The sequence below is a fragment of the Maniola jurtina genome, chromosome 17 (genome assembly GCF_905333055.1).
Source record: "Maniola jurtina chromosome 17, ilManJurt1.1, whole genome shotgun sequence".
NCBI lineage: Eukaryota > Metazoa > Arthropoda > Insecta > Lepidoptera > Nymphalidae > Maniola > Maniola jurtina.
Genome location: NC_060045.1, coordinates 4,681,326 through 4,696,475, shown reverse-complemented (window position 1 = coordinate 4,696,475; position 15,150 = coordinate 4,681,326). Strand labels below are relative to the sequence as shown.

General features: G+C 36.5%; 1 protein-coding gene across 1 annotated transcript; it reads right to left on the bottom strand.

Annotated features, from left to right (window-relative positions):
• Window positions 1–85: 85 nt before the first annotated feature.
• LOC123874017 (carboxypeptidase D-like) lies at window positions 86–13,225 on the bottom strand. The gene is made up of 15 exons (XM_045919161.1): window positions 12,707–13,225; window positions 12,332–12,483; window positions 11,120–11,280; window positions 9,993–10,118; window positions 9,595–9,691; window positions 7,895–8,041; window positions 7,094–7,372; window positions 5,716–5,833; window positions 4,745–4,927; window positions 3,955–4,088; window positions 3,181–3,341; window positions 2,642–2,764; window positions 1,824–1,929; window positions 1,277–1,423; window positions 86–643 (listed from the first exon to the last, which is right to left on the bottom strand). Exons 1-15 carry the CDS (start codon window positions 13,059–13,061, stop codon window positions 371–373), a joined length of 2,562 nt encoding a protein of 853 aa, XP_045775117.1. The 5' UTR covers window positions 13,062–13,225; the 3' UTR covers window positions 86–370.
• Between the last annotated feature and the right edge of the window lie 1,925 nt (window positions 13,226–15,150).

Here is a 15,150-nt window from a genome sequence, read left to right as displayed (position 1 = left end):
AAAAACAGCATTAAATAATTTATTTCAATTTTCAATTACATTTATTGGTAACACTACCTATATAGTTCGGGTTGATGACATGGTTTAAATTATGAAAAATAGAATACAAATCATAAATAGCGTGTTAAGAATTCTCTACTATCCTTAAATTTTCATGTAATTAGCTAAAGTCTTGACGGTTTACTGGGTTTGTTCCTATTTAGCATTATGTGGTAGATATCTTCCAACTACGACTGGGTACTGCATTATTTTGTCTTCGACACTCAAAAACCTCAATTCTTCCATAATTCGTTTTCAGTAGAAACACATTCTTTGGTAACCGATGAACTAGGTTTGTCCTTCCAAACGACCTAACTTGTTTCAATTTGTATCATTTAGAACACACGCACGAGTGTGAACTTCTGCATTTTCTGTCCACAAAATCCATAAGTCTTAAGACCCCACTCACAACTTCAAACGCAGTAGAGACTATCTCTTCTTTGGGCAGTAAAAACCTGTGTTTCTTGCCTCTTAGTTCGATCATGTACGAATAGGGGATGCTGGCAACAGCGTAACTCCAATCTACGCTTGTTCCAGCTGCGTAGTACATGAGATCCTTTGTGCTGCCGACTTTGTAGGTGCGATTACTGTTCTCGAAGATAGCCTGTGAAGTTAATACGTCATTCAATGACTGTTTTTTTTTAATAATCTTAGTTCCACTCTGTCTGATATACTAAATGGAATTGTTAAAAAAAAATTCTGAACGCTATTTTGTAGCCACGAATTTTTACTAGTAGTCCGTTTACAAGGCAAAAGCACATTTTAGGAAATCTAGGATTTTAGTACACACGTCATGAGAGAACAGGAAGAAAGTAAGGAAAATGCTAGGTTCGAAAACTCAGCAAAATGATTGGTAATTGTGTTATTAGGAAGATTCATACTAAATAGCGAAGGGTACAACCTTCGCTATTTAGTATGAATCTTCCTTCTTAGACAAAAATAATAATTATAATTTTACTAGTGTTTTACAACAATCTAAGGGAAATTTTAAAGAGGCAGGATTCGAATCACGTTGCGAGGTTTGGATCCTTGAAATTTGAAATTAAATCCATATCTGTGAAATTAGTGTAGTCAGCCATTAGCTATTTAAAAATATTTAGACAATATACTTATACACAGATAGTAATTAGATACAAATTGTTCAGAGCCGTGGTCTTTAAGCTAAACGAATATTATTGCAAATAACGTTACCTAAATATAAAGCATTAAAACGGAGTCATTAGGATTAAAACTTTACCTTGGCCATGGCAGTGCCTCCTTCCAGTAGCTCTACATAATCGGGACAGGGGTCTCCCGTATAGCCCCATGGGAAAATGATCACTTCACCATAGCTGTGCAACGATAGGAACACTTTGAAATTCTTCCCCGATTCAAGTATTATACGCTGAAATAAAATGATCAATAGGATCTTGCGTCTACAGATTAGCGAAAGCTGTAGGAGAACTAACACTAGCCAATTTAGTTTTTTTTTTTACAATCAAGTTAATAATTAGAGTTAAATAGTGTACATCTCAAAAAGAAAAAAAAAACAGTGCAAGACAAAGCTACGTTCAAAGTCGCTTACACTGGCGAGTGCAAACCTAACTTCATCGTTCTTTGTAGCTATTTTAGGTGAAGTTTTTGAGATACACTATTTAACTCTAATTATTATTATTATTATCTGGGTTGTAAAAAAATCTAAATTGGTTAGCGTTAGTTCTCTTAAAACAAGTAAATATATTAAAGCATTGTCATTGCTTTAATCTGCACAGCAAAAAAAAAATCCTGAATCAAACATCTCTTACTTTAACAGCCGCTGTTTCCGGCTCTGAAAATGGCTGAGGACCCCTGAAAAATATATTGCCGGGGTCCTCCGATGAGCCTTCCTCGCCCTTTTCACCCCAACCGTAACTGAAACAAGTCAGACAGACATTTGAAAAAAAAACCACAATAATTTACTTTTATAACATAAACTAGGTAATCCGCTCTGGCTTCGCGTCGTATGGGTGGACGTTCTCAAAATAATTTTAGTGGGGAACTGAGTTGTAGAAATAATCTACACGCAATTCTTGCAGTTTCCAAACCCATGGATTTGAGATAAGAGTGGTCGTTTTCAGAGATTTTAAGTTGCCTGGGTGCCTGGTGCACTTCGACCGCCCGTTGTGCCAGATCCTTTTTTCCACGTACGTGCAAACTGTAGAATCAACTCCCATCTGCGGTGTTCCTGCTAGACTAAAACATGGGTGGACTAATAAATTCCTGAAGAGGCGGCAACGCATCGGCGGTACCTCTGGTGCTGCAAATGTTCGTGCGGGCGGCGGTAATCACTTAACATCAGGTGACCCGACTACTCGTCTGATCGCTATTTTATTACTGAAAAAAGTTCTGTCTTAATGTATTGGGCGTATAAGTAATTTACACATTGGCCGGTAAAGACACATACTGCCACTGGCATAGCGACGGGTACGGCAATAGCGGAAACTCCTAATTTTTATATGGCGATGATTACCTACACACAAAATTATATTTTCAAACATTCCATACTTTCACTATTGCTGTATCATCGCCATGCCGGTGAAGGTGTCGTTGCCAGCCAAAATGAAAACGTTCAAAAGTTACCTACCTGAAATTTCTATTCAAGTCAACACCCACGCATTCCCCATAACGTGCTCTGTTTTTACGCCACATACGGTCGTGTGTGTGCGTGTACTCGTAACCGTCTGGGTTCAACACTGGGAGTATGTACCTACAACAATGAAACAAAAATTTCAGTATAAATAGAAATAAGTTCCGTGGTAGGTGTTCTTCGTTGTATCTTTATAAACATACTAGGTACCCGACTTCGCACGGGTAGCATATTACATTTTTCGTAGGAATCTCTATTTTTTTTGAAAGTAAAATTTAGTCTGTCACTCAGGAATAATGTAACTTTCTACTGGTGAAAGAATTTTCAAAATTAGTTAAGTAGTTCCAGAGATTACTTATAGCTAACGACCTAGAAAGTGACTTAGGCTATTTTTTTATTTCGGAAAATTAAAGAGTTTTGATGGGATTTAAAAAAAACGACGAAACGAAGTCGGGGAACTTCAGCTAGTACAATAATACTTAACGAGCCCCACGCGAGGCGGTGTACTTAATTTTTTTTGGATAAACTTGTCTCACCAATCTTTATTCGTCACGGAGTCTGGTAGCTCATGGTAGTTCCTCACTAGGTGGTTGGCGAGGTAAGTCACTACGGCCGTACTGATCCACTCGCGGGGGTGAATCGATCCATCTATCCACACGCCCTGGTTACCACTCTCACCGTTTGATATCTTCAACATCTAGGCGATAAAAATACATTTTTCTTTATAATAATCCTTCAACAACTTCTACATTCTAGAACTATAGACTAGAAACTTCTATAGGATATATCTACTAGGAACGCACTCGGACTGTGTCGTTTTACCCAAAGTTGCATAAACACCGCACAATATCTAATGTACCTACTTAATCTGTGATGCTACGCTACGCGTATGCCTGTCACACTTACAAAGTATACGATTTAGTGTTCACTTTTTTTTTTATCTATGTATGAGATTCGCCTTTGTTACCCTGAACTAAGATTAGAAAATGAGTCACACATTCACTTCTCAGCTAAGCCAGAAGCGATAAAATTGCGGATATGGGTAGGTACAGTTGGCGTCAGAATTCGAGTAGCAATTCCGCGAAACTATTGCATCAAAAACCTGTCGCACTTATAACCTTTTTCTAGAGACACGCCACACACGCCTAACGCACACATATCCGTGCCACACGAATATTATGACCATTAAAGTGCTAAACGACTTACGGCCTTTGTCTGTACATGTAAAATTTGGTTATTATTTGAATTTATGAAGCTGTAGTAGTAATTAATTGAAAAAAGTTTAAAAATACATTGACAGGGTTCCTTACCTTTAGGTCCCTACCTTCAACTGAGTGACCAATGACATGAACAGAACACAAATACGGATACCCAGCAGCCAGGTCGTCCATAAAGGAATATATCACGTCCAAACGGTGGTAGCCCTTCCAATCCATTGTACGGCCTTCAAACACAAGCATTATTATGATAATGATATTAATTTCTCATACATTATATATTTATACTTTTAATATTAAACGCTCAGTTCATTATTTATCAACGAATTACAATTCTGTTTCATTCAATCATTAACTAATTCATATTTCATTTATTGATTCAATTAATTTAATAATGTCAATGCAAGTGTAACTCTTTAGTTAATAATTAACAAGTTAAATAGAATCATTATTATAACAACGTCATTTAATTAAAATTAAGAATGCTAAGAAAAATTAGGCAAGCGATTACTAGTTCATCTAAGTACAATAAATAAATAATAATCGATTGATGATTCGGCTTAAAAACTGTCAAGTATGGCATCGTACTCTAGTCACAGTTGAATTTAAGTAAAAAAATCTGAACGTGCATATAAGTACTGTTGTTTAAGACTGATAGGAAACGAAAGGGAGAAATGGACTAACTAATCACGCAGCAGAAAAGGAACCTCCAGCATTATCCCTAACTACATACCAACCACCAAATAGATTGATAAATCATTCACTGCGCAGGTTCAAGATCAGAATTCTTTCTTGTAGCATCAACTGTATTATCAGTGTCATGCTTTACTTTAAGAGAGGTGCTTATGCCGTTTGAACGGTGTCTTAACCTATAAAAACTTACGCAATGCAGAGTTCCTCCTAATAAAGCTGTTCCCCTGTTCCCTCTTAATCATCGGATCTACGTCTCCGATAGCTATGGAATACGGAATGTCCCTTTCGTGCAGCATGCCCGCAACTTGGGCGGATCGTGGACCTTCCACCATGATGTCCATGGTGCTGAGCTCCTCCTTCCAGATGTTAATCGCTGAAAAGGACATTATAATTTTTTTTAAAGAATATTAACCATGCTAATCATGACTAATACTCCCCTTTCCCCTCCAATCAAGCGTAAAGCTTGTGCCAGGAGTGGGTACGACAATAGTGCAACGGGTGGGGTTTGAACCGCCGACCTTCGGAATTCAGTCCGCTCCTCAACTGTTGAGCTATCGAGGCTACGCTGATCATTCTCCTGTCTACTTCTTGTGTGATCTTGTTTTACGCCTCGTACGTGTCTTATGCGCCTTTGATTGCCTAGTAGAGATCGGTATGCAGCGATAAGACTGCCAAATTGTACCTTCTCCTTTGCTTGCTCTATTAAGTAAGTTTTTCCTGTGTTGGTTTTCTTTAGTGGTGTACAATAAAACTCTATTCCATGTTTTCATTCATTCATAATTTTCTCCACTAGTTGGACGGATGACCGTAATAGACTGACAAATTCTTTTTGCTAAACGTTATAAGCATATCCTTGCAGGCGAGCTACGTCCAATAGTGAACGTCTAATGGTCCGTTCTAAATCCTTAACTAGGTTCTTCCTTTTCAGTGCAGATAAAGAACTAGCATGGCGAACTACATAGAAAAATTCAAATACACTATGACACCTCCAATCTCCATAATATTTAAGTATGTTAATTTTTGACCTAACGGTACCATAACAATTTGACTGAAGAGAATCGAGAAAGAGATAATATAGCTCTTGTGCTAGAAGCTACCTCTAACAAAGGATTTCGGGTGACTAGTCAGCCAAAATACTCAAGATTTAGTAAAAATTATTACCTCCCAAAGTATCGAGTGATTTAACAAAATATCTTTGCGCGTCATTAGTGAATCTTAATTCCCATACTTGTGTATTGTTGTGCGTTAGTGCTACTTTGTTCATTAAATATTCGTTAATTAATCGTTAGTTAATTCGTTAATTATATCTTATTTTAATCTAAGCATTTTATTTTGTTGTAAGGAAAAAAATAACCGGAATTTTGTGATAACAAATTGTCAAAGATTTTGTCTATTGTCTATTTTGACCCATAAAGCTATTTTGACCTGATATGACATTGACTTTATTACGAAGTCTAATAGAAAATGAAACAGATTCTTTTTAGCTTACAGAGCAAGATTCAAGGATCGCCAGACGTTACTTAGGTACTTTCTGAGAAACAAAATGTGTGGGATAGAGTAGCGTAAGCGTGTACCTCCAACGTACGCATATCTGCTAAACGCTAACTTGTGGAGTCCATGTTAAAAGTACCTTCGCCAAACATTACACACTCTCTTTTAAATCTGAGTGCATCAAGATTATCTCACTTTTGGCTAAAATGAACTGTTGCAGCAAGAATATCTTAAATTCAGCCAAATAATAATCGCAATGTGGTACTCACACTTTTTGTAGTAAGTGGGTTGTATGGTATTTAGCTGAATACCATAAATAAATAAAAAAGGCCGTGATAGCTTAGTGGTTATGACTCTTACCTTTTGTTCGCGGGGTCGGGGGTTCAATCCCGGGCACTCGCTCTAACTTTCTGGAGCTATGTGCGTTTAAAGCAACGTTAAGATAGGATAGGATAGCGAGAGATACAGATCTGTCATTTCAGTTTAGTTTAGAAATTGTGAAGGAGACATTTAGGTACAATATCTGAATATCTTTTGTCCCAAATAACATAATTTTAGGTTTAGTTTAGTTAATAGGTAGTTATTCAACCGCGAATTAGCATCAGTAACGCATCGCTCAGCTAAATCCAAAGCAAACTGCAGCGGGCCGGACAGTAACGAATGTGATTGCTTTGAAGCATTCTATATTATGACAAGCTCATAATATTTTAGCATTAGAATAACCTGATGCAACAACAAATTGCGGCAGTGGTATTCGTATATCTTTAAATTAACACGTTTATAGTAATACTAGCTGACGCCCGCTACTTTGTCCGCGTGGATTTAGGTTTTTCAAAATCCCATAGGAACTCTTTGATTTTCCGGGATAAAAGTAGCTTGAGTATGGTCAATTTTCACTCCGAATTTCAGCCAAATCCGTTTTGCAGTTTTTGCGTAAAAGAGAAACGATGGATATTATTGACTGCTTCACGCCTACACCACTCGCCACTTCAGTAAAAACTATGCCTGAGATCATTATAGTAACCTGATTACCTACTCACCTAATTTATAAATTATCCTTTATCACTTTGTCTCGTGTCATCTTTGTTTCCTTGGAATCAATAAACTCCATCAAAGCTTTGACACTGTTCAATATTTCGTTACCGGTTTCTTCTATTTCATCCTTCGGTAACATAAACTTGTGCCTTTTACTTCTAAGCTCTATGAGATAGCAGTAAGGAATCCCGGCTTCGCCATAGCTCCAATCATTGCTAGTACCAGCTGCACCATACATTACATCTCTTGAGATGCCCACTTTATAGGTATTGCCATTGGTTTCAAAAATAGCCTGAAAGTAATCAAACGTTGCATTGGGTGATGATGAAATAGTGTACAGGTTTCTATTACTTAACAATCATTCAAATTACTTGCTTTCTATGGCACAGTCATGTTTTTGCCAATTTAATAATTGACATTGGATTTATTTTTACTGTCTTTTTTGACGACTTCTTCAGTTCATCGGTACCTTCAGTCAGCTGTCAGTCTTTTGGATCACATAGAGAAACAAGGAGTTTTTTTTTTTAATTGCATCTAGTCTGACCCCGTGACTAAAGCAACAAAGTCAAAGTCAAAATCATTTATTCAAAGTATATACAATTTGTGCACCTTTTGATGGTCGAAATGGTTAAAGTACGATATAGTGGTGATAATTAATTACGTAACTTAAAACTAAAGCTACGAGGGCTCCAAACGCGCCAAAGTCTGAGAAGAGCCCACAACAAACTCAGCCGGGTATTCTTTTTTTTTATTATACAGTAGGTACGGAATACCCACTTACCATTATTTAATTGTGTGTGAATGAAAATCTTACCTTAGACATGACAGTAGCGCCTTCTAGTAATCGCACGTAGTCAGGGCAGGGTTCGTCTCTATAGGCGAAAGGAAAAAGGATGACTTGCCCGTAACTATGTAGGGTGATGTAAACTTTGAATGGAATACCGGAGTTCAGAATGAAGTCCTGAAAAATACATAGATTTTTAAGTAGGTAGGTACATACATCATCATGTTGAAAAGTAAAATGGGGGATAGATATTAATAAATTTTTTTCACACAACAGGTCTCCTCTTGGAATGAGAAAGGCTTGCCATAGTGCGGATTAGCAGACTTCACACACCTTTGAGGACATTATGGAGAACTCTCAGACATGCTGGTTTTTTCAGAATGTTTTTCTTCACCGTTAAAGCAATTTAATTCTTTGAAACGCACATAACTCCGAAAAGTTAAGGTGCATGCCCGGAACGAACCTCCGACCTCCCTAGTCCCTACTGTCCTCCCTAGTCCGATCTGCCACAAAATTAGTAGTTCGTCCGCCTAATTTTGTGGCATTATTTTTCGGACCTCTTTTGAAGCACTTATTGAAAATTCTTATCAAGGTAATCATATCTTTAAAAAATACATATTATATTATCGAAAGTTTCGTAATCAGCAGAGAAGGTTCGGTCGTCAAAACGTAAGATACTAAAGCCGCGAGAGCCAGAGAGATGCAGGTTCAATCCCTGCCTCTCTCTGGTTCCCCAATTTTTTATATGACGTATTATATTGCCTGAAAAATGTTCAAAGGAGTAACCAATTATGTACAATTACATAATAAAACAATTAAACTCAACGCAACGGTATAAAATCGCTGCAGCGAAATTGATTTACTACTAAAACCTGTTTGCAGTTTAATCTCCGCGTGCAGCGCCGATGTCACGATTTCGGCATCAACAGCACATTACAGCTTTACATTAAAGCGTGTAATGGATATTATTATTTGCTACACGCCTTTATTTGATGTGCACCGCGTTATTTATGTTGTAAAACTGTTCGGTTAAAAGAAATCATTAAACAACTACATATAAAAAGGTTCTCTAATAATAATTACTGATGTACCTAACAAAACTACCTAGTTAGTAATCTTTTTTCACTTTTATTTAATGGCAAGTTAGCGTACTGAAATGAACATACAGGTACGCTGGAAGAGGTGTGCCATATATTTCGTACCGATTATACCAGGAATTAAAAATTGACATTTTGTATAAAATAGTCTTCGTGTTCACACTAAGTTGAGATATGTCATCACTGACATTTAGTTACAAATACGTTCACATGAGCTTGCTGCTGCTATTAGTGACAAAATAGAGAAAATTAAATTGTTTCAAAAATAGGTCGGCAATCGCAGGGCCAGCGTACTTGTTTTAGATAATAGAGGTCAGTGAGCTAGTCCTTGGTAGTCTAGTTGTGATTGTTATCTAACTTGGAAAGGGAATGACAGTTAATTTCACTTAATCCATATCACTATTCCGTTTCTGCACGGCATCGTACTGGAACGTTAAATCGCTTGGCGGCACGTTTTTACCGCTAGTGTGGTAACGGCAATAGCCAAAGCCTCATATCTAAAGGTGCCCACGCACTCGAACTGAACTGCAACTGAACTGCGCGTCGCGGCAGCGTCCCGCACGATATTCTCTCCAGCCGCGTTCAAGTGCGTGGGCACCTTAAAGGTAATACAATGATTATTCGTATTTATACCCTTATAGCTCTTGATTCAGGTTCTGAAAATGGTTCAGGACCTCTGTAGAATGCATTTCCGGGGTTGCTTGACGACTCTTTGCCTCCCCAACCGTAACTAAAACAAACAGAAAACGCAGTAAGTACCTAGATGCTAAAAAAAATACGTATGCACCAAATTGGTAACTTTATTGGAAGTGGATTAAACTCTAAGCATTGATTTTATTCTTCAACCTGTTAATAGGTAGCGCGTAGCATCAATTCAAACTCCTACAGTAGTAAGATCAACAAAATTACATATAAAAAATTACATTTTAATTAGAATTGAATAGTTTAAATAGATTGCAGGGGAAATATAGACTTTTTTAAATATATGATTGTGAATCGAATAACCGTGGGTAACTTAATATCCTTATTACCTGAAATTCCTATTTAGGTCGACACCCACACATACACCCTTGTGCTTTGCTCTATTTTTCCTCCACATACGGTCACCTGTATGCGAATGTTCGTAGCCGTCGGGGTTGACAACTGGGTGAAAATACCTATAAATTGAAGGACAGCTTAACGGGCCATGTATTAAAACATTTCGCGTAATTATCTGAAAAATTAAAATGATGCCTATATGTAATTAGTTATTTGGTTTGTCATTATGATTTGATGAATAGTGAATTACATTTTTGTAAAAGTTTACTTAATTCTATACTAATAAAGTAAACTTTTACAAAAATGTGATTCACTAAATATGTAAAAAATTCTATAAGTACTAATATTTTACATGTTTTGCCAGTTTATATGAGTATAGAGACTAAAGGGCAGCTAAATAAATATATATCTTGGTTTAAATCAGCTTTAAAGTTCATAGAGCGTACCCACTTACTGTAATTCAAAAGCAGTTGATTGAAATCTACCGCTGAACTATTGCACTATTGTCCAAACATTTGTACGTTTAGTTGGAAGGAAAAGGGCGTACCTGCACGAGTCACGTTTAAAACCATGCCTAGTTTACTATTTATTTTTATTCTTGAACAAAAATATCAACAAATATAAGAATAATAAAAGAAATATTCACATAAATATTAGGAAACAAGTGTAAATTAAAAATTTATAACACCCCCGACAAGTGAAGGTTACAATAACTAGAAAAGAGCTGATAACTTTCAAATGACTGAACCGATTTTATTGGATGATAGCTAAGAACACTTTCGATCAAGCCACCTTTCAAACAAAAAACTAAACTAAATTTGGTTCATTAGTTTAGGAGCCACGATGCCACAGACAGATACACAAATACACACGTCTTTATAACACCCCTCTTTTTGGGTGGGGGGTTAAAAAAGGAATGGTATCATAACTTGCAGATAGAAATTACCAATCAACAAAAATTTGGAGTGGACTGAAAACCGAAAGGTCGACGGTTCAAACCCCGCCCGTTGCACTATTGTCGTACCTACTCCTAGCACAAGCTTGACGCTTAGTTGGAGAGGAAAGGGGAATATTAGTCATTTAACATGGCTAATATTCTTTATTAAAAAAAAATAATTACCAATCCTTATTAGCGAGACTAGGTGGCAAGATTGAGAAGTTGCGAGCGATATGGTTCGCGATGTAGGTTGCTACGGCTGGCGCGATCCACTCGCGTGCGTGTATGCCAGCGTCCATCCACACTGCGTTGTTACTTGCGTCACTATTTGATATCTTTAGAACCTGGCGAAGTTAGAATTACAAGGAAAATCTTCAGCAAAAATACCTAGGTATAGTAAAATAGGTATCCTGGCGAAAAATGTCTGTGACTAACCTTTTTAATCCAGAAATGACAGAAGAGTAAAGCAAAATGGAATTGTATGAATCATATATCATTTCCATAGCTTTTACCTATTCCGTAGAAGATATTGTAAGAACAGATATTGAGTTCGAAACACTGAGTATTCGTTTGGGTTGTCTAATTCCATTTCTACACAAATCCTAAGCAAAACTAAAACTACGGACTGTTATTTTAGTTTAGGAAATACTATAAAAGAGATGGCACTCCTCTTTTTAATACTTAACAATTTAGGTTAGTTTAATTTTTAAACAAAATATCTGTATAACTTAGCACAAAAATCAGAAAAGTATCTAATATTTTGAGTAGGTATTTATGAGGCGTTGACAGATCGACAATACATCGGGCGAGCTTCCATAATATTAGGTATTGCATGATCAACCCATTTCCGCCCCACTACTGAGTACGGGTCTCCTCTCAGAATGAGAAGGGTGTAGGCCATAGTCTGCCACGCTGGCCCGATGCGGATTGGCAGACTTCACACACCTTTGAGAACATGGAGAACTCTCAGGCATGCAGGTTTCCTCACGATGTTTTCCTTCACCGTTAAAGTAAGTGATATTTAATTGCTTAAAACGCACATAACTGAAAAGTTAGTGGTGCGTGCCCGGGATCGAACCCCCGACCTCCGATTAGGAGGCGGACGTTCTAACCACTAGGCTATCACAGCTTTAGGTAATATTAGGTATGCCGTCGAAATTCCATCTACACGCACGAAACGTTATGCGTTATCGTTCCTCACTCTTTCGCGATCTGTGTTTTATATCTATTGCAATTCGGGAATCTTTTAAATAAGAGTGAATAGGCATCAACGCATGCCATGTGGCATCTTAGGCCACATTATCACTTTCCATCAGATGTGATTGTGGTCAAGCATGTGCCTATCAATAATGATTGAAAAAAATGTATAGCCAATTATGAGGAAATCCCGATTACCTTCAACTGTCTGCCTTCCAGGGATGTTCCAATGATTCCGACAGTACATATTGAAGGATAATCAAAATCAAGATCGTCCAAGAAATCGTGAATTACATCCAGACGATGGTATTCATTCCAGTTCATGCGTGAAGGCTTATCTTTTTGATATCCTAATAAAAACAATTTTAACTTCAGGTTATTTTGATAAAACGAGCATTTCCACCAGAAATTTGACTATATTACTTTATACAATAGACTATGATGATGGGTCAAAAATTCGTTGAGCTTTTGGCTAAGCAATTCCGGTATTCCTGGCGATTACCTACTTAGGCCTTCGCGATTGCATTTGGACAATAACTCATACTAAATATTGTTCCTTACTAACTTACTAACCATTTTTTAGAGTTTCTGGTTCACTTGTCGGGATGGCTATTTTCAGGGACTTCTTTATTTGAATATCTTCAAGACATTGTTTAACCAAAGCATGTTCTTTTAAGAATTGAGGTTTGTCTACTTGTACGTGTCTAACTTCATATATATTTTCATGAGTTTGGCATCCAATTTTATATTGAAAGCGTTCGTAAGTATCATTATTGATGATTGTAGTAGGTACAGTAGACTGATCACCATGTTTGCCCTTACCAGTCAATTCTACATCATCAAGGATACTAAAATCGGATTTATTTCTCAACGATGAACATTTATTTTCCCTGAAGGTTCGGGTGATAAAATCGTGCTCAGTATCCATTATTTCTTTAAATTTAACAATATGTTTTTAAAGTCGTTTAAGGTAGAAGCATCAGTGTGCAAAAAAAGTACAAAAAACATTTTGAAAATCATGTTTTAAAGGAATCTTAGATAATATTTCTATGAATAATTTATTATTAGTTTTCTATGCCATTTTAAATATTATTTTTCGACTTAATATAACTTTTAAAGAATTTTAAGCTAACTTTTATGCTTTTAAGGCTATGTGTTTGTGTTTATCTTTGACATTGTGAATCGTGGCAGAATATGTAGAGAATTCTGATAAGTCTTGATAATAAACATCTCGATCAAAAAGTAAAAAGTATTAATATAAGTTAAAACTTCTTCAGATTCATATTGTTGATGAAGAAGCTCGCTTTTTGGTGGAACCTTGCAAGAATTAAATTGAAATAACCAACTACGTGTTGCGTGCCACTTTTATCGCGAAGAAAGTGTATTATTACAACTTCCTATTTTCTCATGGATGCTTTTCTGGGTATACAAATTTGCCTTCATTTGTTAACAGGATACAAGTCTGCCCCAGTTTTGTCTTGGTCGGTTCTGTGGTGAGGTTAATAAAATGCTACGTAAAAAAGTGAATCTAAACAAGAAATATACCATCTAATGAGAATCTGAATATGTAAAAAAATGATTGACTGACTGACTGATCTATCAGCGTACAGCTCAAACTACTGATACAGATCGGGCTGGGCATGCAGATATAATATTATGACGTAGACAACCATTAACAAGGAATTTTTGAAAATTCAATCTCTAAGGGGGTAAAATAGGGATTCGGGCATAAGCTTTAATATAAATAATCAGGAATTAATGGAAAAATACAATTTACTTTCCTGATCGGTTCGATTCTAAATTGTTCCCATTTGGAAGGTTTTGTAAAAGTCCGTTTATAAGTTAAAAATAAAATAGCTATAAAGGGATCCCGATAAATCTAACAAGCGAGTAACAAGAAGGGGGCGCAATTAAAAAGATAAACGCGTGTAAGACGAAGTCGAGGCGACATTTGGGTGGGGTGTCGGGGACCGCCGTCTGGTTAGCGGGTTACCATGAGACGTGCCCCTACTATACAATCTCATTCTACAACTACTCTTATACTTCTTTTTTCTAGCTGTTCAGTCTGTTCTGGCTTATGCTAGAGTCCACTATTTTGCTAAGCCACTTTTACACTTTGCACGATCTACTGTATTCTTCTTTTGAAAACCATTCAATCGCTCTATTAATGTTATTTATATTTTATTACAAGTGTAAATTAAAAAATAACACCCCCGACAAGTGAAGGTTACAGTAACTTGAAAAGAGCTGATGACTTTCAAACAGCTGAACCGATTTTCTTGGATTATAGCTAAGAACACTCTCGATCAAGCCACCTTTCAAACAAAAAAATCTAAATTAAAATCGGTTTAATAGTTTAGGAGCTACGATGCCACAGACAGATACACAGACACACAGATACAAAGATATACAGATACACACGTCAAACTTATAACACCCCTGGGTCGGGGGTTAAAAACTCTCTGTTCTAAAGAATTAATTATAACCTGAGTGTAAATAAACAATTATTGTTCAAACTTTGATGAAAATTAGTTCTCTAAAGAATCTGAAACTTGACAAAAACTTGAAATTAAAATAAAATCGAGTAAGAATATTATGGACTTTGTTATGTAGATTTAGGTTTTAAAATAGATTTAGGGTTTAGATGGAGTTTGTTCCAAATTTTACTGTCCATTTTACTGTTCCACGATTCCACTCACTCCACGATTCGCTCGATGATTCCACGTATCCTTATCAATATTTTACTTTTCATTCAACGAAATAATTATTATAATTAATGACAAAACAAAACATACCCAAATTGTGCTAAAATGAATTATAGTCAGATAAATGAGTATTTATTCATCCAAGGATAAATATTGAAAAAAAATTGTTTAGTTATAAAGAACAGGATATGTTATGCATCGAAACATGGACTAGCTGATACCCGTTGATACCTACAACGTCATCCCCGTGGATTGAGGTTTTTAAAAATCCCGTGAGAATTCTGTGATTTTCTAGGATAAAAAGTAGCCCTA